The 24,931-nt window shown below is 36.3% G+C and overlaps 1 protein-coding gene across 2 annotated transcripts in view; it reads right to left on the reverse strand.

Annotated features, from left to right (window-relative positions):
- Positions 1 to 5,353: 5,353 nt before the first annotated feature.
- Positions 5,354 to 24,931, reverse strand: part of WDR75 (WD repeat domain 75) — a 30,423-nt gene continuing 10,845 nt past the window's right edge. For both annotated transcript variants that reach the window (XM_047084122.1, XM_047084123.1), the window contains exons 5-21: positions 23,180 to 23,304; positions 21,561 to 21,631; positions 20,459 to 20,578; positions 19,866 to 19,954; positions 17,798 to 17,956; positions 16,933 to 16,992; positions 16,732 to 16,847; positions 15,292 to 15,467; positions 13,987 to 14,144; positions 13,417 to 13,597; positions 12,489 to 12,583; positions 11,580 to 11,675; positions 10,853 to 11,022; positions 10,257 to 10,316; positions 6,988 to 7,134; positions 6,584 to 6,675; positions 5,354 to 5,691 (exon numbers count right to left, since the gene is read on the reverse strand). In XM_047084122.1, coding sequence (XP_046940078.1) covers positions 5,487 to 5,691; positions 6,584 to 6,675; positions 6,988 to 7,134; positions 10,257 to 10,316; positions 10,853 to 11,022; positions 11,580 to 11,675; positions 12,489 to 12,583; positions 13,417 to 13,597; positions 13,987 to 14,144; positions 15,292 to 15,467; positions 16,732 to 16,847; positions 16,933 to 16,992; positions 17,798 to 17,956; positions 19,866 to 19,954; positions 20,459 to 20,578; positions 21,561 to 21,631; positions 23,180 to 23,304 — 2,120 coding nt within the window. In that variant the 3' untranslated portion in view covers positions 5,354 to 5,486. The remainder of the gene's footprint in view (positions 5,692 to 6,583; positions 6,676 to 6,987; positions 7,135 to 10,256; positions 10,317 to 10,852; positions 11,023 to 11,579; positions 11,676 to 12,488; positions 12,584 to 13,416; positions 13,598 to 13,986; positions 14,145 to 15,291; positions 15,468 to 16,731; positions 16,848 to 16,932; positions 16,993 to 17,797; positions 17,957 to 19,865; positions 19,955 to 20,458; positions 20,579 to 21,560; positions 21,632 to 23,179; positions 23,305 to 24,931) is intronic.

The raw sequence follows: 24,931 nt of genomic DNA on the forward strand, positions 1-24,931 counted from the left end.
TTATTTCTAAAAGTTTTGTGGTGGAGTCTTTAGGTTCTATGCATAGTACTGTGTCATCTGCAAATAGTGATAGTTTAACCTCTTCCTTACCCATTTGAATGCCTTTTCTTTTTCTTGTCTGGTTGCTGTGGCTAGGACTTCTAATACAATGTTGAATAAAAGTGGTGAGAGTGGACATCCTTATCCTATTCCTGTTCTTAGGAAAAAAGCTGTTTTTCACCAGAGTATGATCTTCACTGTTTTCCATATATGGCCTTAATTATGTTTAGGTATGTTCCCTCCATACCCACTTTGTTGAGATTTATCATGAATGGATGTTGAATTTTGTCAAATACTTTTTCTGTAACTATGGAGATTATATTTTTATCCTTCATTTTGATAATGTGGTGTATCCCATTGATTGATTTGTGAATACTGAATTTTCCTTACATCGGCCATAAACTCAATTGTGAATACTCTTAATGCATTTTAAATCAAGTTTGCTAATATTTTGTTGAGAATTTCTGCATCTATGTTCATCAGAGATGTTGGCGTGTAGCTTTCTTTTTGTAATGTCTTTGGTTTTGGTATCAGGATAATGATGACCTTGGAGAATTATTCTGGAATCTTTCCTTCCTCTTCTACTCTTTGGAATGGTTTGAGAATAGACGTTAACTGCTCTTTAAATGCTTGGTAGAATTCATTTTGGAACCCTGGACTTTTTTGGAAGCTTTCTGGTTACAAATTCAATTTGTAACTAGTAATTAGGTTTCAGGTTTTCTATTTCTTCCTGATTCAATTTTGGAAAATTGGTTCTAGGAATTCATTTTTTCTAGATTGTCTGATTTATTGGCATATAACTTTTCACAGTAGTCTCTTATAATCCTTTGTATTTTTGTGGTGTTGGTGGTTATGTCTTTTTTGTTTCTGATTTTGTGTCCTCTTTTTTTCTTGAGGAGTCTGGTTAAAGGTTTATCACTTTTATATTCTGAATCAGCTCTTGGTTTCATTGGTATTTTCTATTTTGTTGTATTTCATGTATTTCTGCTTTGATCATTATTTCCTGTTTTCTACTACACTTTGTTTTTCTACTTCCTTTAGGTATAAGGATAGATTGAGATTTTTTTTTTTGAGGTAGGTCTGTATTGCTGTAAATTTCCCTTCGAACTTTCACTGTGTCCCAAGGATTTTGGACAGTTGTTTTCATTTTCACTTGCCTCCCTTGTACTTCCTGATTTCCTCATTAATCCATTGGTTATTTAGAAACGTGTTTAGCTTCCATGTTTGTTTTTTATTTTTATTTTTTGGCAGGGGGAGGATTTTTAGTTTACCATTGTGGTTGGAAAAGGTGTGTTATAGGACTCCAATCTTAAATTGATTAAAGTGTTGTTTTGTGGCCTAACATGTGAACTATCCTGGAGAATGTTCTTTTTTTTTTTTTTTTTTTTTTTTTTTTTTTTAATGTTTGTTTATTTTTGAGACAGAGAGAGACAGAGCATGAACGGGGGAGGGGCAGAGAGAGAGGGAGACACAGAATCGGAAGCAGGCTCCAGGCTCCGAGCCGTCAGCCCAGAGCCCGACGCGGGGCTCGAACTCACGGACCGCGAGATCATGACCTGAGCTGAAGTCGGACGCTTAACCGACTGAGCCACCCAGGCGCCCCTGGAGAATGTTCTAAGTGCACTTGAAAATAATATGTTCTGGGGTGCCTGGGTGGCTCAGTCAGTTAAGCGTCCAACTTCCACTCAGGTCACGATCTCGCAGTCTGTGAGTTCAAGCCCCGTGTCAGGCTCTGTGCTGACTGCTCAGAGCCTGGAGCTTGTTTCAGAGTCTGTGTCTCCCTCTCTCTCTGACCCTCCCCCATTCATGTTCTGTCTCTGTCTCAAAACTAAACGTTAAAAAAAAAAAATAAAAAATGTTCTGATGTTTTTGGATGGTATGTTCTGTATGTATCTGTTATATCCATTTGGTCTAACATGTTCAAAGACACCATTTCCTTACTTTCTGCCTGGATGAACTATCCATTGATGTAACTGGGGTGTTAATATTCCCTACTCTTTTATTGCTGTCAATTTCTCCATTTATGTCTGTTATTTGCTTTATGTATTTAGTTGCTCCAGCGTTGGGTGCATATTTACAAGTGTTGTATCTTTTGTTGGATTGATCCTTTTATCATCAGGTAATGTCCTTGTCTCTTGTCATAGTCTTTGTTTTAAAGTCTACTTTGTCCGATATAAATATTGCTACCCCAGTTTTATTTTTTTATTTCCATTTGCATGAAGTATTTTTCTACCTATTCACTTTTGGTCTGTGTATATCCTTAGGTTTGATAGAAGTCTCTTGCAGGTAACACTTAAATATGTCCCCCCACCCCAACCCTGTATTTGGATTGACAAATTTAGACCATTGAAAGTAATTAATAGGTATGTACTTATTGTCGTTGTTTTCTGGTTTTCTTAGTACTTCTTTGTTCCTTTCTTCTCCTGCTTGTTTCCTTGTGATTGATGATTTTTAGTGTTATAGTTGGCGTTCTACTTTTTTGTGTCTATTACAGGTTTTGGGTTTGTGGTTACTATGAGGTTCATCTATAACATCCTAAATATATATCAGTCTACATTAAGTTGATAATCACTTAAGTTCGAACACATTCTAGAAGAACATTTTTACTCCCTCCATGTTTTATGTATATTTTATATCTTTATTCCTGATTTTCCTATTTCTAATTATGTTCTTTTTCACTTAAAGGAGTCCCTTTAACATTTAAAAAAATACTCATTTTGAGAGAGTGCATGTGTGAGCAGGAGAGGGGCAGAGAGAATCCCAAGCAGACTCCATGCTCAGAGCAGAGCCTGACCTTATGACTGTGAGATCATGACCTGAACCAAAATCAAGAGTCACTTAACTGAGCTATGCAGGCACCCCTTAACATTTAAGGCCTGTTTAGTGGTGATGAATTCCTTGAACTTTTACTAGAATTTTGTTTTTCACACCTCTCCTATTTTGAATAGCCTCCCTAGGTAGAGTATACTTGGTTATAGGTTTTTTTTTCCCTTTCAGCACTTTAATTATGGCATGCCACTCCCTTCTGAGCTGCAGTTTCTGAAAAATCAGCTTTTATCCTTATGGGGTTTCCCTTGTACTTAACTATTTGCTTCTCTCTCACTGCTTTTAAAATTCTGTTTTAATCTTTCACATTTTAATTATGTGTCTTGGTATGGACCTCTTTGGATTCATTTTATTTGGAACTCTTTGTGCTTCCTGAACCAGACTTCTTCAGGTTTGGGAGTTTTCAGCTATTGTTTCTTCAAATAAGTTTTCTCTTTCTCTTTTCTTCTGGGGCCCCCAAGAATGTGAATGTTTTTGGTTTGATGTTGTCCAACATGTTCCTTAACCTATCCTCATTTTGTAATTTTTTTTTTCCTGTTTAGCTTGAGTGCTTTCCATTAGCCTGTCTTCCAGATGGCTGATCCGTTCTTCTGCATTTGCTAATCTGTTAATTCCATCTATTTTTCATTTTAGTCAATGCATTCAAATCGAACTGGTTTTCTGGATTTTCTCTTTGTTGAAGTTCTGAGTTCTTCCACTCTTCTCTCCAGTCTGGTGAGCATCTTTATGATCATTACTTCAAATTCTATCAGATTATTGCCTATCACTATTTCACTTCTCTGAGGTTTCATCTTGTTCTTTCATTTGGATCATATTCCACTGTCTCATTTTGCTTCATGTTGTGTTTGTTTCTATGAATTAAGTGGATCAGCTACTTCTAAACTTGAAGCAATGGTCCTGTGTATGGTCATCTTTTGTGTAAACTGTGAATGCCTGTTGACTTTGGCATGGGCTGGGGATGCCCTGGTGGGATGGCTGGGCCTGGAGTGTTCCAAGTACTTTGTACCTGTGTCACCTTGGCAAGATGCCTGCAGCTACAGGCGTACTGACCAGGGGTATTCAGTGTCACACTGGGGCCACCTTGGTGGGATAACTGGAGGTGATGGGGGCTATGGATCTGGGACTCATTAAAGTGCTAAGCTGGTTAGGGTGCTCTGACCTTGCTCCCATCCATGCTATCAATATGGAGGGAGAATATAAACCATGACACTCACCAAGCCCTCACTTGGAGTGAGGGCAGCAGCTCTCCTACTGGTTGACAGAGTTCTAGGGCTGAACACTTTCTATTCTAGTTGCTCTTTTAAACCATGGCTTTTTTCCTGTGCTCCAGGGCAGACAAAACTGTTTGCATGCAATTCCTCAGTACTATTCCTCTGCTGCAGTTTGCAGTGTGGGGAGTAGATGTTCTCTCCATTACTGTGTCTCTGTCTCTTTGGCTGTTGTGTATGTGGTTTATCTTTTGTTGTGCAGAAGCTGTTCAGTTAGTCCTCAGGAATTGCACCAGAAATATGTATAGATTTGGTGTGTCTGTGGAGAAGTGGAGTTCTGGGTCATCCTATGTCATGGTCTTGGACTGGAGAGCTGTGTATTTGACTGTTTTTGTGTTAATTTTTTAATGTCAATTTAATAGGGATAGACTGGGAAAACTCCAAATGCTAAATGGTTAGAAAGTAGCCACTTCAGTACTTTAATATAAAACAGAGACTTGCATTCTCCTCTATTAGCAGTGGGACTTTTGGTTAAAAAGTAGTTGTTCTTAGGGTACCTGGGTGGCTCAGTTGGCTAAGCGTCTGACTTCAGGTCATGATTTCACGGTTTGTGAATTTGAGCCCCATGTCGGGCTCTGTGCTGATAGCTCAGAGCCTGGGGCCTGCTTTGGATTCTGTGTTTTCCTCTCTCTCTGCCCCTCTCGCAAGAATAAACAAACACTAAAAAAAAAAAACAAAACAGAAAAAAGGTAGTTGTTCTTTGACTCAGTACACATAGCCAAAACACTGACAAAGTAATATCAGCTCTTCTTATTTTCCAAGGCTTTCCTAAAAATTGTGAGTAGATAAGCTTTTAGTCAAAAGGCTCAGAGCCAAATGATTTGAATTTAGAATTTTTCAGATTGTAGGCAGCCCATATTATTTAATACCCTTAGTGGGGTCTGTGGAACACCACATAATCAAATAATTGCTCCACATTTCTCTATGAGAAATAAATACACCAAAAGGTATGAAGCAGGACTACAGAAACATCACATCTGTTCAGGTCCTATTTGGTTATCAAATGAGTTTAGATGTTAAATTTAACAATAGTATCATCAACAAAATCTTTTGATTTTCGACTATTTATATCTCCAAATTGCAAATAAGGGGACATATGCTATAATCACCTGTGAGAAAACTAGCTTTTTTTAAGGCTGATGTTACTCAAAATAAAAAGGAGATGGTGTCTATGTGAATGCACCCAGGAACATTAAGAATGATGCAAAGACAGCTTTGAATTACCAGTTATTTAAAAAGTAAATCCTGTTCATATTTAATATTTTAAGAAGAGAAATAACATTAGATGTTTTTGGAGTATCAATGTACAATAAAAAAACACAAAGTGCAAGAACCTTCCCCCACCTCCAAGGCTCAAAGGACAGTTATCCAGCTGTAGTCTACTTTCCTGAATTTTCTTAGTTCTTTTTCTTCAGATTTTGACAACTGATGTAGAAGGTCTTCTCCCAAGTCTGTGTTATTTGTATCCTGGATCTTTTCAGTAAAATCATTTTCTTCATCTGAATCATCACTTTCTTTTCCTTCTTCCATATCTACGTCTTCAGGAATTTCTTCACCACTTTCATTACAACAGAATAAAACAAACAATTTAAACAAACATTTTTCTAACTAAACAATAAGTTTCTAATTTAAGACACCTATGTAGAAATATAACCATACAGGGAAAGTAAATGAAAAACCTTATTAAGTGCACTTTAAAAATGATGGGTTAGGGCGCCTGGGTGGCTCAGTTAGTTAAGCATCTGACTTTTGGGCTTAGGTCATGATCTCACGGTTCATGAGACTGAGCACCAAGTTGGGTTCTACACTGACAGCACATAGCCTGCTCGGGGTTCTCTCCCTCTATGCCTCCCCTGCTCTCTTTCAAACAAACATGAAATTTTTTTTTAATAAATTATGGGTTATTATAAAAAACAGGTGTGTAATTTTTAATCATAGATCAAATCCTTAAACGGTACACACATGAGGTCTTCCTGAAAGTTATTTTCAATGTATTTTATTTACTTGGCTTAATCGTCATATATCCTTTAACTACATGTTAAAGCTTAAATAAAGAGAAATACAGTTGACCCTTGGACAACATGGGTTTGGACTGCAGATCCATTTACACATGGATTTTTGTTTTTTATGCAGTACAATACTGCAAATGTATTCTCTCTTATGATTTTCCTAATTTCTTTTCTCTGGCTTATCTTACTGTAAGAATACAGTGTACAACACATAAAATGTGTGTTAATTGACTGTTATTGGTAAGACTTCCAAGCACCAGTAGGCATTAGTAGTTAAGTTTTATAGGAGTCAAAAGTTACACACAGATTTTTGACTGTGCAGGTCAGTGTCCTAACCCACACATGTTGAAGCCTCAAAGTGAAAGAACATTCTAATAAAGGCTAACATAACCATTTTGTTTCCCAAAACAATATCTAAACATATTTTAAAAACTGCTTTACCTCTTGGTCTCCTTAGACAGCAGCAATGAGCTTACAAACTTGGAGCACAGGAAGGAAGCAGATGGCAATACATGGGCTGGAGTATGAAGAAGCTAGAGTAAAAAAAAACAAGAAAAATAGAGTTTCATTTAAAATGATTTAATGCCACCAGCTGAATGTAACAGGTTTCTCCACAGAAAAACCAAACCAAAAAAAAAATTTATTCCCGCCTTCCTATACTTAAGCGAACAATAATCTCTCCCCTCCTGTCAGGTCAGACCACAATAATCTGGAATTGCAAATTTATGTTATTTGGTTTAGGTATTAAAACTGCACAGTATACAAATATTCAAAAATTATAAACTGTATAAAAACTATAAGGTGCTTTAATGTATTTAATCTGTTTCATGTTGTGAATCACTTACCTCACTAATCGCAGGTATATTTTCTGTTAAGGGTAGTTGTACCAGTTCACTCTCGAAAGCTTCATTTATTTTTTCATCCTGCTGTTCCCTGTGCTTTCCCAATATGAAATAAAATGGGGTTGTTGGAAGACTTTCTTCTGCTAGTAGCTATAAAGATTTAAGACAAAGGGAAATTTCTTCAATAAAAAGAATTGCCTTTGACTCCAGAAAAAAAGTACTACAGAGTCGTAAAATGTCAAGGATGGAAAGAACTTTAAAAACTATCTAGCATGATTCTTACACTTTATAGGTAAAGCAACTGAGGTCTGGCAGCCCACTTACTATGGGAAAAGCTAACAGTGGACACTTGACAGAACAAAATACATAACACTGCTTCTCCCCTAATGACAAATGACAGCAAATGGATTTTCAAAAGGACATAAACCCACAGGAGAAAGAAAATGGGTAAATAACATGTTGGAAGGTGGAAAGCAGGTTCAAGAGTGATAAGTAATTTAGTAGACCCGAGAAAGAATCCTAAGCTGGCTGGGAAGCATTCTGATTTATATTGTGGAATCCTGCAAAGGCCCAGGAATTGGTGCTAACAAATAACCAGGGAGCCAGGCTGAATGTCTGCTTAGAGAGGACTCAGATTCCTAGATCTTCTTTTGAGCCCCAGCAGAGGGCTGGAAGTACATTCTTGGGAGAGTGGAACAAAAGTGTGACTTTAAACTGAACTGCCTGGTGGGGGCTGGTGGCAGTGTCGTCACAGCTGCAGGCAGTTGTACTTCACAGAACGTGCTTCCAGGTTGATATCCTCTAGGCAAGAACTTAGAAGAATTTTATCTGGGCAATCATAAAAAGACCTAAAAATAATGACTTTGGAGACTTTCTCAAAAATAGCCAGATGGCGGAGGCCAGCAGAGAAGTTCTACTTAGGCAAAGACCTTCCAAATGACTTTTTTGATCACTTTTAAATAAAAACAGCCAAGAAATCATCAGACTCTGATGAAAACCTCTGAAATGAAAGACACCAAAACAGATGGAAAACACACATATGAAGGATGTGGGAGTATGCGAAAGAGAAAAAAGCAGATAAGATGATAAAGATGAAGCAATCTCCCTGAAAGTAGAAAGAAAACAGGTAAAAAAATAAGAATATTAAAGCACCATTTGAGAAGGTCCAGCACTAAGTAACAAATAGACAAATTGAAGGCAAAGAAGGAATTCTTTCTTAGTCATTTCTTGGATTAAAACTCTTGAAGGGGCGCGGAACCTGAGTGGCTCTGTTGGTTAAGAATCTGACTTTGCTCAGGTCATGATCTCAAGGTTCAGGAGTTTGAGTTCTGCATCAAACTGTGCAAACAGTGCAGATCCAGCTTTGGATCTCTTGTCCCCCTCTCTCTCCAAGGTTCTCTCTCTCTCAAAAATAAAAAAAAACATTAAAAAAAAAAGAACTCTCCACAGGGTTCCACATTTTACTTGGAGGAAAAGCCAAAGTCTCTTATTCATCAAGCCCTACTTTGCCCTACATAAAATGGCAAGCTGCACCCCACACCCATTTCCTCTTTTCCTCCATCCATAATTACCGCTTTTTTTTTTTTTTAATTTTTTTTTTTTTTTCAATGTTTATTTATTTTTGGGACAGAGAGAGACAGAGCATGAACAGGGGAGGGGCAGAGAGAGAGGGAGACACAGAATCGGAAACAGGCTCCAGGCTCTGAGCCATCAATCAGCCCAGAGCCTGACGCGGGGCTCGAACTCACGGACCGCGAGATCGTGACCTGGCTGAAGTCGGACGCTTAACCGACTGCGCCACCCAGGCGCCCCAATTACCGCTTTTTTTAATGGCGGGGGGGGAGAGGCAGAGAGAGAGAAAGAGACTCTTAAGTAGGCTCCATGTTCAGAGGAGAGCCTGATGTGGGGCTCGATCCCACGACCCTGGGACCATAAGCTGAGCTGGAATCAAGAGTTGGACACCAAACTGACTGAGCCACCCCGGCACCCTCTTACCACTTCTTAAAGTACTACATATTTTACTTATTTCATGCTTGTTGTATCTTGCTGCTAGAGTGTAAACACCATTAAGTTTAGATACTTGAGTGTTTTGCTAACTGGTGTACTCCAATCATCTAGAACAGTTCCTGGCCTATAGATATTCAACAATAAATTGTTGAACAAATTCAAGGAGTTTTCAGAGGAAAACAAAGCTAGTTTACAGACAAAGGAATAGGAATAAGAATGGTATTAGACTTCCAGTAACACCCAAAGCTATAAAATAGGACAATACCGCCAAAGCTCTAAGAGAAAATGATTTTCAACCTATTACTTTATAACTCAACCAACCACTCAGGTGGGAGAGAACAGAAACATTCCCAAACATCCAAGATCTTAAATTTGCCTCCCACGCACTAACAGAATGTGCTTCATCAAAGCAAAGGGGTGACCAAAGAAAGGGGAAAGCTATAAGATCTACTAGAGTAGAGGTAAAATGATTCCCCAAATGATGGTGAATGTAGATCCTATGACAACTACTGTGTAGCAAGTTTATAAGTTTATAGAGCAATCAGTCCAGACTGAAGCAAATCACAGGCTCCTGGGAAATACTCAAGATTTGAAAGAATACTTAATATATCTGAAAATTCTGAGAGAATATTTATACAACTTTAGCAAACAGAAAACTATACAAATAAGAAGATAATCATTAACCCTAGAGAAAACAAAGTTGCAAATAAAAGAAAAATAATCTGTTGGTTGCTACATGACTCAGCTGTGAATTGCTATTGGTTATAATGAATACTGACCTGATTTGTCTATACTGAGAAAACTGGGGAACAGGAAAGGTGTGTATGTTATGTACATGAGGGAAGTGGTGGTGTGAAAAAGAGTAACAACTTGATCAGTTAAGAGATAATAACTTAATCTGAAAAATAAAGAATTAGTAACATAGACATGTTTCTTAGAGATAGAGAGGCAAATAAAAACTCCAGCTAGAAGAGTTGAAAGTGATGATCTTTGTGGGTGATGGCAGTGATGTTAACAAGTTTTCCTGAGAGTCTTGTATAGCTATTTGACTCTTTAAATCACAAGCATATATTTTTGATATTTCTAAAACGTAGTTTTAATTTGTAAAGTAAATATAATCTCAAAAGAGGCCAAGTAGCTTACAAGTATATGTTTAATTCCACATTAGGGCAGGTGGAACATTCTTCTCATAGCTGAATTCAAACAGATAAGGTTATCTGTGTAGGGAGGCAATGTAGTCTGCACCATTAGTGGCTAAAACATACCTGTTTGCTTGTTGGTGTGAGTTTCTCTTCTGGAGACTTTGTGCTGAATGTCAATAAACTCTGAAAAGAGATTAATGATGCAAAAGCTAAATAAAAATCTGTTGTAGAGTTAAAAAAGGAGGTCAATATTTCACATTGATGTTTATCTGCACAAATAGAAAACTTCAAACATATTTAGTGACAAACTGCTGTGACAGTTAAGATTGTTCTGAGAAATCTTATTTAAGAACTGACTAGTAATGAAATAGAATTCAACTGATGGATCAACCAGAAGCCACACTTGTATTTAAAAAATATATATATATCAACCACACTAATAGCTACCATTCAAAGGATTTTAGTTGTCTTCTGCCTTTCCACAGTCATGGAGATAATACAGACACTACTTAGAAGAATCTCAAAGGTACGGGGTAAAGTGGTGCTAATATACTTACACTAATAAGACTGCTGTGTGAAGAAGCATAATGGATTCCTTCTTTTGGGAGGTAATCTTTTAATGAAACTGTTCCACCAGTTATGGGCTATTACTCTCAAATATCAAATCAGATGAAAATTATATATATAAAGTGGTTCCCTTTTTGAGGTGGGATGGTTACCTGTGATTTTGTTAGGAAGTAAAACTGGGATCTGTTCAGCCATTGGTAAGCTTCTGAGGTGAATGATTCAGGGACATCTCGTGGAACAAACACTCCCCACTGGACTTCCTCTCTGGAGATATTCTTTTGAATATACAATGGCCTTGGCTCACTAGGTTTAAATACAAACACTAGACGGAAAAAACAAACAGACAATAACATTTTGCCGGCAAAGGTCAGTTCCAGCCTCAGGTTGGCAGATCACACTAATCCTGGGACTTACCCCATTGAGTAAATGGCCCAGGTCATGATTATTTTAGGCTCTGATTCAACAAATATCTACTGGGTGCCTGCTACATGCCAAGAAGGTTAGGAATGAGGATATGAAGATAAAAAAAGAGGAAGAAGAATCCCCGTTCCAGAGACCAGGTCCTACTGCAGAAGGCAGACACCAAGATCTTATTGCACTATTTTGTTGTAGGTACTAGAATAGGGATCTGTAGAAGTGTTTCAAGAGGATAGAGGAAGAATGATTAAAGCTTCCTGAAATGCTTCAGAGGGGCAAAATCAAGAAACTTTAACTCAAGAAACTTTAACTCAAGAAAGGGCAATAGCACACCTCAGGCCAAATGGCCTAAAACAAACAATGGATTTAAAGGCAAGTCTAACTCAAATTATATTAAAGACGTTAAAAAGAAAATTTTGGTAAGAGATTTACTCGTGTTATCAAAGTATGGTGTGTACTTACAGTCTGAACCCACTGAAGACCGAGAGATTGCAGCAATATTCTCTGAATTAGGATCAGGTTCCATAACTCTAACATTTAATTTTGCACTCCATTCCACTGGGGAAGGGGTGGAGCAGAAAAAGAGCAATTTACTTCTGAGATTTACCAAAAGCTTTTTTAAGTCTGTTATTTAAAGTACATACTCAATTTTTACTGGGACAATCAATTCTATTATTCTTAAGAAGAGGGATTTTATATTTCCAAATAACACATGGAAACAAACTGAAAATGTCTGTGGAAGGCTGCACTAAAGCTAGGGGCAGGAAGTGGAAAAACAAAGTACTCCTTCCACATACTATGACATGGTTATTATTTCAGTGCTTTACCATAGCTGCTAAACGTGGGCAAAATGTTAACCAGAATCACTGTAGAGAATATAAAAAGAGACTATCACATATGCTCATTACTAAGCAACCACCATGCCTTCCAAACATACTCAACTGAGTAAAATACCAATGAATGAAATGAGTAAAAATAAGTAAGTCCACACTTACTAGGAGGCTTGTGAAAGGGTACAAATTAAAGCTGTCAGGGATACTGTCAGGGATAATGCACATTACAAATTAGCAGAAACATTCCTCAAATTGTTATGAGGACAGATATCATGGAAGGCAACAGAAAATTATACATAGTAGAGAAAGGCCAGGATAATGGAAATCAATTTATGGCCAACTAGGCAGTTTATAAATAATGTATGTCTATTATAGGCCTAGCCCTCCAAAATTTGGTGATATCACATGACATGTGACAAATTATATACTCTCTGGATAGAGACACGAAGATACGACCCAGAAGTCCTAAAACGCCGAAGTTTGATGGCCACTTATTATATGCTTTGCCAAATCACTTTATAGTAAAACAAGATCTTACATGCACAACTGAGCAGATTCCAACAGCAAAGAATGCCATTTTCAGTAGCACCAAGAAGATACTTTGAACAAGTCAATCTCCCAAAGCAAAGGTGCCTATATTAAAACCACAAGGAAGTTATCTGTCAGTTCCAGCACACCGAGTTTGGGATTGCAGACTTCTAGTATAATTTTACACAATGCAGATTTTTAGATAGACACATATTTTTGTTTACAACTATCCTGCAGAAAAAAAGGGGCTAAAGAGAGCAAAAGGAAAGGTTTACTTAGCTCTTTTGTTTCTTTACAAACAGGTTTATGATCAATTTTTTTCTCTAACATGCTGCACAGTATAATTGACACATACTATAGACAACATGTGAAATGTACAAAGGTATTTAACAAAACCCTTTTTTATGCTTGTTTAATGTAGAGGAAGAAACAATATGAATTCTGAAGGACGTTTTACAAAGCAAAATATGTTGGGAATTAAAAACTATTTTGTTAGCCATCTGCAAGTCTGTCCTCAAATGCCAGTTGCCTGAAGTAAAATCGCAGATAACTGATGCTTTTTCTTCTGCCCTTCTTAGATGCAACAAAGTTTCAGTACGACATTGTTTTTATGGGAAAACAGAAGATAAGCATTGTTTGGATCCACTGAGGGTTATCAGCTTCCATTATGTAGCACAACCATGAAAAGTATTTATTATAAAGAAAAAATTTCTGTAGGTCAAGAGTTAAATGTTAATCTGGATTTCAGAAAGGGGTAAAATCACAGCAAATGGTTCACATACCCAGAATTTTTAGCTTCCCACCACTCTGGTTTGCTGCTGACTCTCACTGACCCACAGACTACCTTTAGCAGAAGCATAAATTACCAATAATGTTTATGTGGAAAGACCCATTTAAGTTAAAGAAAAAAGAAATGATATACTCCCCAAATTATTTACCTTATTTTCCCAGCTCGTTGACAAAATGTACATTTAAGTTCCCATGTCTCTGAATCCCATATTGTAACTATTTCCTCAAAACTGACTGCTAGTAAAGAGCCATCTTCAGAGAAACAACAGTTAGTTGCTTGGTATTTGTGATAACTACCCACAAAGTCACAAGTCCAGCCAACGGCTTTTTCTGTGAAAACATAGATCATATAATTCAGAAATGGTATAAATGCTAGATAATACTTTAAGGTAGTTATAAGCAATAAGGATTACAAAAGAAGCACAACAAAAAAACCACCTCCCTGAAACTTTAGAAATGCTACAAAGCATTGATTGGTTTGAAATTTATGCCCATTCCTGGAGATCCTGACCTCCCTCTAGTGGAACAGTGAAGGAACTGCCTTTTTTTTTTTTTTTAAACTGTACCCTAACAAAAACAATCAGCACTTAATTAATCAAGACCCACAGCATTAAATAAGGTAGAAAATGTTCTTCCAGAATGGATACAATTCATGAAAGAGAAATATTTTAAAACATTTTTTAAATTATGCATTGATATACCTTATTTAATTAACTTACTGTATATATCAGAATCATCTGTTAATATCCATACTTTGAAGTGACCATCTTTACTAGATGTAACCAAGGTGGGGTTTTCAAATTTTTCTGCATTACAGAAACAGAGAGCTGTGATGTGGTCTTCATGTGGCATGTTAACCTTTGTATTAAGAACAAACCTAACAGAAAGGAAATCAATTTATTTTTACATAAGAACAATATGATATATACTGTCATGTAAGAATTTCTTATGGTACATCTTATAAGAGCATCTTTAGGAACGGGCAACTGACAATTATCATCTAGACAGACAACTGAGTGTTCTATCTCTAATGGCCACAAGATATAAAGATTTCTAACACATTATCTTTGTCTTCATGTAACTTACACAATATAGAGATGATTATGTATACAGTCAACTTATGGTGAAAGCCTACTGTATTAACTCTGCAAGAAAACTGTACAGAACTCAGATGCCTTACTATCTACCTTTGAGAGAATAAGCAAAAAATGGAATGGCTATGAAAGCCCCTACTTGTGGCAAGAAAATACAGAAAGAGAACTACCTATTCAAACTTCCCTGGTCAGTATTCAATATTTACAGTCATAGAAAATACTTTTTCAAAGCCTGTTTCCAGCTTGCCAGGGTGCTGCTATGAATGAAAGATAATCTGTGCTAGCACAGTGTACTTAAAAGAACATCAGGAGAAAACTGTCTTGTGATTTTTTAAAAGTCCATGTTATAAGAAGCATGACTAGTGACAATCTATTAATCCCTCCGGGCCTGTTTCCTCACCTGTAAAATGTAGAAAATAAGTTTATTTTAGAGTATTTCTGTGAAGATCGGTAGGACAAAAGCACTAAGCCTAATTCTTGGCACACACCAAGGACTTGATAAATGGCTACTATAATCAACGTATGAAACTAGTGAACCCATCTAATCAAAACACGCACGTTATACTACAATACACTTCTGCTGCCTACCACTGCCATTATTTCCGAAGAAGGTAGCATAATGTTAATGAAAGAGCAAAGGAACTAAGAAATTTGGGTTCTAATTTTGGATCTGCTTGAAATTAGGTACTATGTCCTTGCAGTGTCACCTTTTCATGTTTCTTCATTTATGCATTGAGATGACATTAAAACTTGGAGGACACCAATACTTTCTCAAAGCAGAAAGCTTAAAGGCTTTATTTGGAGAATAACATCTCTCTCATTTCTCTAAATCTAAAATTTATCAAAATGAAACATTTTAAAGACAAATGAAACCATAAAATAAAAAGTCAAATATCTTCCATTCTGAAATAGCCACATAGGTAGTATTACCCTTGTGTTTTCTTATTATACATCCACAGTTTCATTTGCAATTCAAGTTCTGTTTCCTTTTCCTGACGTTGTTCCACTGTTGCAAGCCAGTTACCATAGCAGCCAAATGCAGCCTTTGTTAGCTCGATTTGGATCAGACCATAATCATTGATATATTCTTGCTGTATAATATCTAACTGAAGGGTTAAAAAAAGAATCCAAAATGTTTATTAATGTAAACACATACATGTTCAAGTTTTCAAGGAATTACAGATAATTTCCAGAATCCTTATTAGTTATGGATACCAAAACTGCCATTATTAAGGACATTATATAGCACCAGTTCAATAGCATTATTATTATTCTCCAATGACCTTAAACTTTAGTGATGACTGACCCATTCACATGGTACAACAGAACCTTTAGTTGATAATGCTTGTCTCTTGTTTCTATAAACAAAGAGCTTTACATAAAATCCCAAGGTTAAATTCTGTATCATTAAAAATGAGAAGAGCAAAAATAAAACCTACAATTTTTAGGAAGTGAAGAAAGACAGCGACGTTATAAGTAGACAGAATTTTATGTATGGTTGTTTCTTTTATCCCATTCCCTTGTCTATTTACTAAATATGGATCAAGTAACTATTACTTCCAGGCACTGTACTGGAAATGTACAAAGAAATAAATTTCCTTTCTTTCTTTTTTTTTTTTTTATTTATTTTTTTTTTTAATTTTTTTTTTCAACGTTTTTAATTTATTTTTGGGACAGAGAGAGACAGAGCATGAACGGGGGAGGGGCAGAGAGAGAGGGAGACACAGAATCGGAAACAGGCTCCAGTCTCCGAGCCATCAGCCCAGAGCCTGACGCGGGGCTCGAACTCACGGACCGCGAGATCGTGACCTGGCTGAAGTCGGACGCTTAACCGACTGCGCCACCCAGGCGCCCCTAAATTTCCTTTCTTTAAAGGGTTTAAAGGCAGGGGAGTGATACAGATCAAGTGTATAGCCATTATGTTAAATCTATAAAGGGTACCGTGGGGCACAAAGAAGTAGGGAGTCTGGACTGTGTTTATCAGGATTAATAAGCATCCCTTTTTACACCAAAAATTTTATGACACTTTACCACAGAGACATATTTATATTTACAACCCTCATATTCTTATTTCTGTATTCTTGTGACTCAAAGGCACAGATGTGTGTGACAGTTAGAATGCAGTCTGAAACAAAAATACAGAGCCAGCATAAGAGCTGACTTACATGTAGATTTAATTTGCAACCATGGCCTCATTAGAATCATGCTGTAAACAATTCAACTAAGTAACCACAGATAGTACTGATAATGTTCAAGTAAACAAAGGCACAGAGTCTTTTTTTAGAAGCTACTAAATAAATTACTTGACCCTAGTGATGCTGTTGGAAACTTTCATTAGATTTAAGGCTAATTAATGGATCAAAATCTTACATTGTACAACTGCTTATCATGCTGGAGAGAATAAAACTGCAAATGGCCAGGTTTTCCATTTAAAACCAAAGCTTTAGTTCTGGGATCAACCATCAAACCGGTGAAGATATTACTGTCTGCAAAAGAAGTGACAAATAACAGTTAAACTCATACAAATATTCACACTTCTAAAATGTGCAGACCCATTGGGTTTTGCAATACCTTTCACTAGGCCTTGAATTACTGCGGAAGCCTCAAGGTTTCTGTGAATGACTATTATTTCTGTGGATAAATAAAATAAATAAATAAATAAAAAATCATAGATTGGTCAGAACTTCAAGGAAAAAAAAAATCAATTGAATTTATGTCATTCTAAAATACACCAGAATACAAAACAACTGGTAAGTTCAATTTACTCAGAGTATTATTAGAAAGTCAAGAATTTATTTTGTGATTTAGCTAAAATACTAGAGTTGGGGAGAAGGAGTTTTTCTGGAGGCTTTAAGTTTTATCAGTTGTGCATATGAATATATCAAGTGTTAATTCAGAAACTTACCCTAAAAGACACAATTTACCTTGAAACGAGTCACGGCACTAATAGATTGTTCACAGTTATGTTTTTTGAAGGGAAAGGAGGCAGTGAGCTCTGAGATCTACATTTAGGCTCCGTAGTAAGAGAATGCGCAAAAAGTTTTGGAGGCGTATGAGACTGCGCCACCCCCGTCAGAACGCACAGGACTCTTAACGCAGAGTGGCCACATGAGCATTTTTTGAAAATGTCATTACATCTGTGAAAGCACAGATGCTCACTTTCTACGCCCACATCATCTCACATGTAAAGATTTCGAAATAGAAGCGGTACAACAAGAACCAAATACACCTAGCTCTACATTTTCATAAAAATGATCCTGAAAATGTTGGATTCTGGTGGCAGAGTCAAAAAGGGGATAGAGAAAACAGGAAGAATGGAAGAAAAAATCCTCGTTAAATCCTATGCTACTCTTAATTAGATCTCTTATTTTCCATCCCTAGAGTTATAATTTAGGCATTATACAACCCCATCTCCTCACAACAAATTCAGACTTACTATTATCAGAGTGAGAAGTACAGAACAAATCCCCTGCTGGTGAGACTGAAATGTGTTCAATAGTAGCTCCTAAACGGGGGAGGAACTCCTTATTCTTCTCTGTTGCATCGCGCCACTCTACAAGGACAGATTCACGACCACCACTCAGCAGACTGGTGCCTTCTCATCCACCCACAGAAATGAAAAGCAAAGTGTTTGGGGGGAAAAAATCGAAAGAAAAATATAATCAACGTTTAAAATTTCCTTACCATGTTAGAGAAATACACTATTTTTAAAGATATGCAAACAAGTGTCTTCCTAGCTTTTAATAAACTTAAGATAACACACTTAATAATCACTGATCCTAGGATTTTCCTTTCCAACAATATCTGACTCGTTTGTTGCTGACCAGTTCTTCTGCCAATGAGAAAAAATAAATGAAACATCATCTAGGGCCAGATAGCTTCAATGACAAAATTTTCCAAACATTTAGGAAATAAACCAATTTTATGTTCTTCCAGGTAATAAAAAAGAGAACATTTCTCAACTTGTTTACAAGAACAGCATAACCCTTTACTAAAACTAATAAATTTTAAGAAAATTATAAGCCAATTTCATGACCGATGAAAATTCCCCAACAAAAATATCAGCAAGCTGAATCCAAGGATATGTTAAGAGGATAATATATTGCAAAGTTGAGTTTGTTGTAAAAATGTGAGATTATTTTAACACTTGAGAAATAAATGTAATCAATTCCTACTATGGGATAAAGAGAATAATCATGAGTATCTTAATAGATGTAGAAAAAGTAAATAAACTTCTACACCCATGATAAAATTTCTCAGCAACTTCAGTGCTCACACACAGCGTGACTGGGTGCAAAGCACCAGCCCAGTTTATACTGTTCATATTTGCCTGAACTTATAACCTGTTCTCAAAGCAACTAGAAGTTGTAGCTCATTTACACAGGCAACTAATTTTCTTTTTCTATTAATTCTTTTATACATATACAGGATCAATGCTGATATTTTACTGACAACCATATACCATTTTAACTATTCTTAGAAATAGTCACATGGCTTATAATATAAAAACAAGAATTCAACTCTCTAATAAGCCTAGGTTAGCTGCCTACATCAAAGCCTTGGTGCAGGGTAGGGTGCCCTGTATTTTCTTCCCTTTGAGTGCCAACTAGCCGAACTACTCCTTCTTCCCCAAGACCCGTCTGAAAAGGCTAATCCTAAATGTTCTAAGGCTTAAGTAAAGCCACCACAGATAGCTGTGACTGCTAACTGCTGTGAGAGGTGGCAGACAAGATGGACAAGGTAACAAAATAAAAGTCGGTGACAATAAGTATCAACCGGTCTTGGCCCAGATTAGGGTAGAGGCCACAGCAAAGAAAATAGAAGTGAGGATGAAGGGCAGAAGAAATGACACTGCCTGGAACATGACATACATATGCACACACACATTCCACCCTAGTAGATCACCTCATTCACATTCACAATTTTAAATAATTCAGACCTTGTGTTCCATTTTAGCTACATGAGAGTTTGTGTAAATGAGCTACAACTCATCCAATATTTGAAAACATAAATTTTTGAATGAGACATAGGTCCAAATCCCACTTACCAGCCGTGTGACCTTAGGCAAGTTAGTTCTCAACTACAAATCTCACTTCCTTTCCGTGCAAAAGGAGAAAGATGATGCCTATGTCATGGCTTTAAGAATTAAATGAGGTAGTGCATGTAAAGCACTAGCATAATCATTAGCTCTGATAAACTACAGCTATTCTTATGAACAAGCACTTAACCTTGCAGACATGCATTTTAAACAACTATTATGATTTAAATAGGTTCTTTAGTTAACAACAAGGACTTTATCATAGGTATACACTTTGATACTCTGATGGGCTCTGAAACCTCAAATAAATGGTATTGTGCTGAAAAAAGCTCAAACCACAGGGGTGAGAGAAAAGTGTTTACGATTCCTCTGGTGCAGGCAATTCTACACCTTTCAAACTATAAATGCAGTGAATACTGATCCACATACTTCAAAAGATTATTTTAATTATTAAATTTGCACTTACCTGTCACTGAAAAAGCCAAATCCATAACCATATCATGGTGCCAATGTAAACATGTGTATGTGTATTTCTTATCATCATCAAAATTCCTCCTATTGGAGAAAACCAAAATTGTTATTTTCACCAAAGGCATTAAGTCAGGAAAATAATGGCATGCCAAATATAATTCACATAATATATGCCAAAAATAATAAATTATATTATTAAGCTTGTAGGTCTCAATGTGTAAAAATTATATTTTCTCTAACCAGAGTCACTTCTACAAACAATAGATCATCATGGTGTCCTATTAGGTATATGCTCTTGTTAGTCTTTCCTTTTCACTCAAAGCTTGATAAAAAAGTTCTCCTCAATAAAGCAATCAGAGACAAAATGGAATTAACTCCTCCTACAAGCTCAAGGTTACAAATTTTAAAATAGTAAGTCTATGCAATGAAGAGCACAGTAATACAAGAAACAGGGTACCAGCAAAGCCTAATCTCTGTCACCAGTAATGGCTTTTCGGTACTATCCTTTTTCCTGAACCCAGGGATAGCTCTGTTGTGCAGGACTAATATAATATATACATTCACCATACTCTTCACGAGTCAACTGACCAAAGACGAATTTTGCCATCCTTGTGACCAGTTGCTATGCAATCTTCCTTTGGGTGACATGCTACACATGTGAAATTGTTCTTAGCATGTTTCTTATTTCTTGATGATGATAAAGTAAACCTAGAAGAAAAAAAAGTGTCCCTTATTAAAGTTTCTTGGTAAGTGGTGATGTAGTTAAAAAAAAAAGGGGGGGGGGGTGGGGGGAGTTTGTCCCTTATCAACCAAACTGGAGAATTCTCAAAACTCACTGAATACAAATACAGGATTAAAAAAAATATATACTGTGTCTAAGAACCACGAATTTGCAAACACTTACGCAGTATAAACTTCACATGACTAATATTCTACCATGATAACTTGGCTACAGAGGCCACTGACTTTGAAATAAAGCCAAGACAGTCTTCTCAGTGGTTTTTGCTCGAGCCAAGTTTGTTCAAATTTCTTGTCAATTGAAGCTAAGTTTTAACATTAGGTATGAACAAGCCTAATAAATTGTATCTGTGACAACTGGTTAATGTATCCAAAGGTATCAGGATCCTTATTATACTGCAAAGAAAAACAAATGTTAATCCTGACAGGGTAAAAGAGGGGAGTGTCACTTGAGGAGTCACCATGCGTGCTTTGCACTAGTCTCCTTAAATATGTTATTTTATTCATCTTTACAACTCTGTTAGATAGGTATTATGCCTATTTTAAATATATGCTAATTTGAGGTACAGTGAGATTGTAGAAACTAAATTTGACTCATTTTAAACCCAGGTATCTCAAAGCCTATATTTACTCCAAAGCCCCAAAACTGGCCAATAAGCATCACCACCTGGGGTAGCCTTTTCCAACTACATCCAATTTTGACATCGTGTATGAACACCAGAATCTAAGGGGACAAGGAGTTTTGGCTGGACAAAGCTCCCTAGGTGTTTGTGACTAATGATTGATTCTCTCAACCACATGCATTGTTGTGTTAAAAACTCTACCTCTAAATCTAGTGGTTTCACAATCACTTGCAACAGGAAACTAGACACAACTCTGGATCACAGGTATGAAGATGAAATAAAATTGCAACAAATTTGAGTAAATAAAATGATCAAAAAGGAATTCTTACCTTGATGTTGTTTTCTTTTTGAAAAAATAAACAGACAAGTAAAAGTCCCGTACTGCAGCAACATATTCCCCCTGGTATTTCAAAGAGAAGATAACATTCACAAAAATAGGCAACACTCTTTAAGAAGAAACGTTCTCATCACAAAAGTTAACACAATTAACAAATTTTTTTTTTTTCAGATTGAGTATATCAATATAAAATGATATAGGTAGCTATGGAAAGGATACTCCTGTTAGAATAATCATAGAAAATTAAAAGACAAACTTAGGTACTATATCTGAAAACTAAACTCTCTAGCTTTAAGAATAATAACTTGAAATTTTCCCATTAAGGCATAATTTACACACAATACAATGTAATGTCTGACATGTATATATCCATGTAACCACCACCACCACAATCAAGAAATCAAGATTTAGAACGTTTTCTTCACCTCAAAAATGCTTCCTTGCTCCTCTTTTTAGTCATTTTGCAATGGTCCTGCCCCTGCCAGCAACCAGTGATTTCTATCACCACAGTTTACCTCTCTGTCTGTTCCAGAACATCATATAAACAGAATGGTGCAGTATATACTTTTGTGTCTGAACTCTAGTTCAAAATCACCCTTTTGAGATTCATTCATGCTCTTTTCTGTGTCATTTGTTTCTATTATTATGAAGCAGAATTCCAATAAATTAATACATATCACAAATTATTTATTCTCTTGATGAACATTAGGGTTTCCACTTTGGAGCTACTATGAATACTAATCATTCCTGTACAGGTCATTTTATGGTCATGTTCTCATTTCTCTACCAAGGAGTGTAACTTCTGGCTCATGGTAAGGACAGATGTTTATCTTTGTTCCATATATTCCCAATGCTCAGTACCGTCAGTCTTTAACGTTACGGCGTCTTCTCTACCATAAGAAATTAAACCTTTTCAGAACAATGCCAAAATAATGCTATAAACTTAGATTATAGAAACATGCCACCACAATGTCATCTAGGGGCTTTTGGTGGTACTTGATTTTAAAATAAAAAAGTGGTTAGTAATAGGGAAAGGCGAAATAAATCATGGTATAAACATAACAGAGTTATTATTTCTGATTAACATTTAAGTATACATTCATGCTGCAATGTCAGGTGAAAAAAAGGTAAAGAGTCTTCAGATCCTAACTCAGTTTGAGAAAAATTATTTTATGAATGTTTAGGAAAAAGTCTAGAAAGACATTCCCCAAATATCACTGGTAAGATTTAATTTCTCCACTTTATTTTTAACTTGCAAATTTTCTATACTGGGCACACTGATTATGGACAGGAAGACATAATTTTCTAAAGACACAGTCCAAAATGAAAGGATTTGAGTAGCTTTTACATGAGGCAGGCTAAGAAAGAATACAAATGCCAAAATATTGGTATTTTTTGAACAATTAGAGGATTTACAAGAGCAACAGGTATACACATTAAGGATCCTAAAAACTCTATAACAAAAATACATGCTAAAGCAACGGAACAAACTTCTTCGCTAACAAAAATACTATAACTCAAGGCAACATTCAATCACTGGAATATAAAATGCTCAGAGCAAACATTGCTGAAAAGAGATTTTATGTACAAAATAGGAAACTAAAATTTTACCTCATTTCCAAAGGCAATGCACTTGGGTGACTGGTTTATATAATCCAAAACAAAGGAGAGCTCCTTTGCTTCTATCTCCTGGCTTGATGATTTTGGCAGTTTCACTGAAACCAGCTGAAATACATCTAGCCAAAGGAAGCTATATTAATATAAAGCTTCTCTAGAGAAAATTAACATGTGCACTTATTCACAGGAAACTGTTAATTAGTATTCTACATACATTTGATGCCAAGATAATAATTCTAGGCCATCTTGAACAAAATGTACCTTCACCCTGGACTGTTCATTTGAATATACAAGTTCTGAATGGCAGTCTAATTTCACAACTCGTATACATACATGCTCTCTCTAAACAGAAATACAAAACAATTTAGCTTACTGGTGCATTCTGTCTTCCAAAGTATTAGGCTGACCTTTACAATGGATACAGTAGATCACTGAACCGAGCAGCCAAAGGCAACAAACCAGCCGAGAGCTTTCAGAAATGCGATGTGCTTGCCACATATTTATAGGATAAATCTCTTCTAGATTTTAAAAAACTCACAAGGGAAAATAGCTATGTTTTACTATGTATGCTATTTCCTTATCCTCTCAGACATTATAATGAATATGAAATTCTGTAACACATCGATTTACCATTTTCCCATTTTCCAGCCTGTTTAGTATTTGCTTTGAACTCTTGATTCTTCTAGCCTTCTCAGTCATCGCAAACTTCACATCCCCAGACCCTGTACATTTGATTTTTTTTTTTTTTTAACTTAGTTTTCCCCTCTGCCGACTGCAGGAAGTGGCACCACCATTTACCAAGTTGCTTAGACTAAATCCTTGAGTTATCTTTGAATTCTCTCTCTATCCCCTATTCAAACCATTAGTAAATCTTGTTGGCTGTCTCTTCCAAAGATACCCAGAACTCAATCATTTCTTATCATCTAAATGGTAAGACGTACCTCTTAACTGTACCCTGTACTTCTATCCTTGCCCCCCTTTAGTCTATTCTCAATAAGCCAGTGAATCTACTACAATTAACATTTCACTTTTCTGCTCAAAACTCTTCAATGGCTTTTTATCTACTCAGAATAAAAACCAAAGTCCTTTCAATGGCATACAAGGATGTATATTATCTATTCTTCCTTGGATTACTCCAATCCAACCTCCCTCCTAGTCCTCAAACATGTCAGAAATGCTGTAGAATATGCTTCTCCAATATGACCATGCGTCTTATTCTTCTCAGAACCTTCCCTGACCACTTATTTAACTAGGTATTTCTCCAATGTTGCCTATTCCCCTCCCCTGCTATATTTTTCTCTAAAACATCTTTCACCTTCTTATATCTTATGACTGATTTGTCTGCTAGATCAGACTAGCAGATGCCTTTTGGAGTAAACCAAATGCTATAATCTAATTGGAATTCTGTTTATGGTGGGATTAATGTTACTCTCCAGTACTTGGCCCATATCATGAGGACTCAGAATATGAAAATCTAGTTAGCTGTTAGATAAAATTGTGAACCGGGCTTGAACTAGCATTTCATAGAATAGATTTAAATTAATATTCTTCATTTGTTTCATCTTTGTTCCACAATGCAAAACCAGTCTCTGTTAGGAAATTGTATAAATCATATTGAAGTGTGCTTCTGGTTTAAAAATAAATTATTTACATGTCATCTTTTACAGTATCATTTTTTAACTATATGTAATTTATTCATTTAATGTCTAACTGAAAACCTACTATGTGCCACATTCTATTCTGTTG

Source organism: Lynx rufus, unplaced genomic scaffold, assembly GCF_022079265.1.
Source record: "Lynx rufus isolate CCGP_SWC_20201006 ecotype Redwood Valley unplaced genomic scaffold, mLynRuf1.p SCAF_2, whole genome shotgun sequence".
NCBI classification, from domain to species: domain Eukaryota; kingdom Metazoa; phylum Chordata; class Mammalia; order Carnivora; family Felidae; genus Lynx; species Lynx rufus.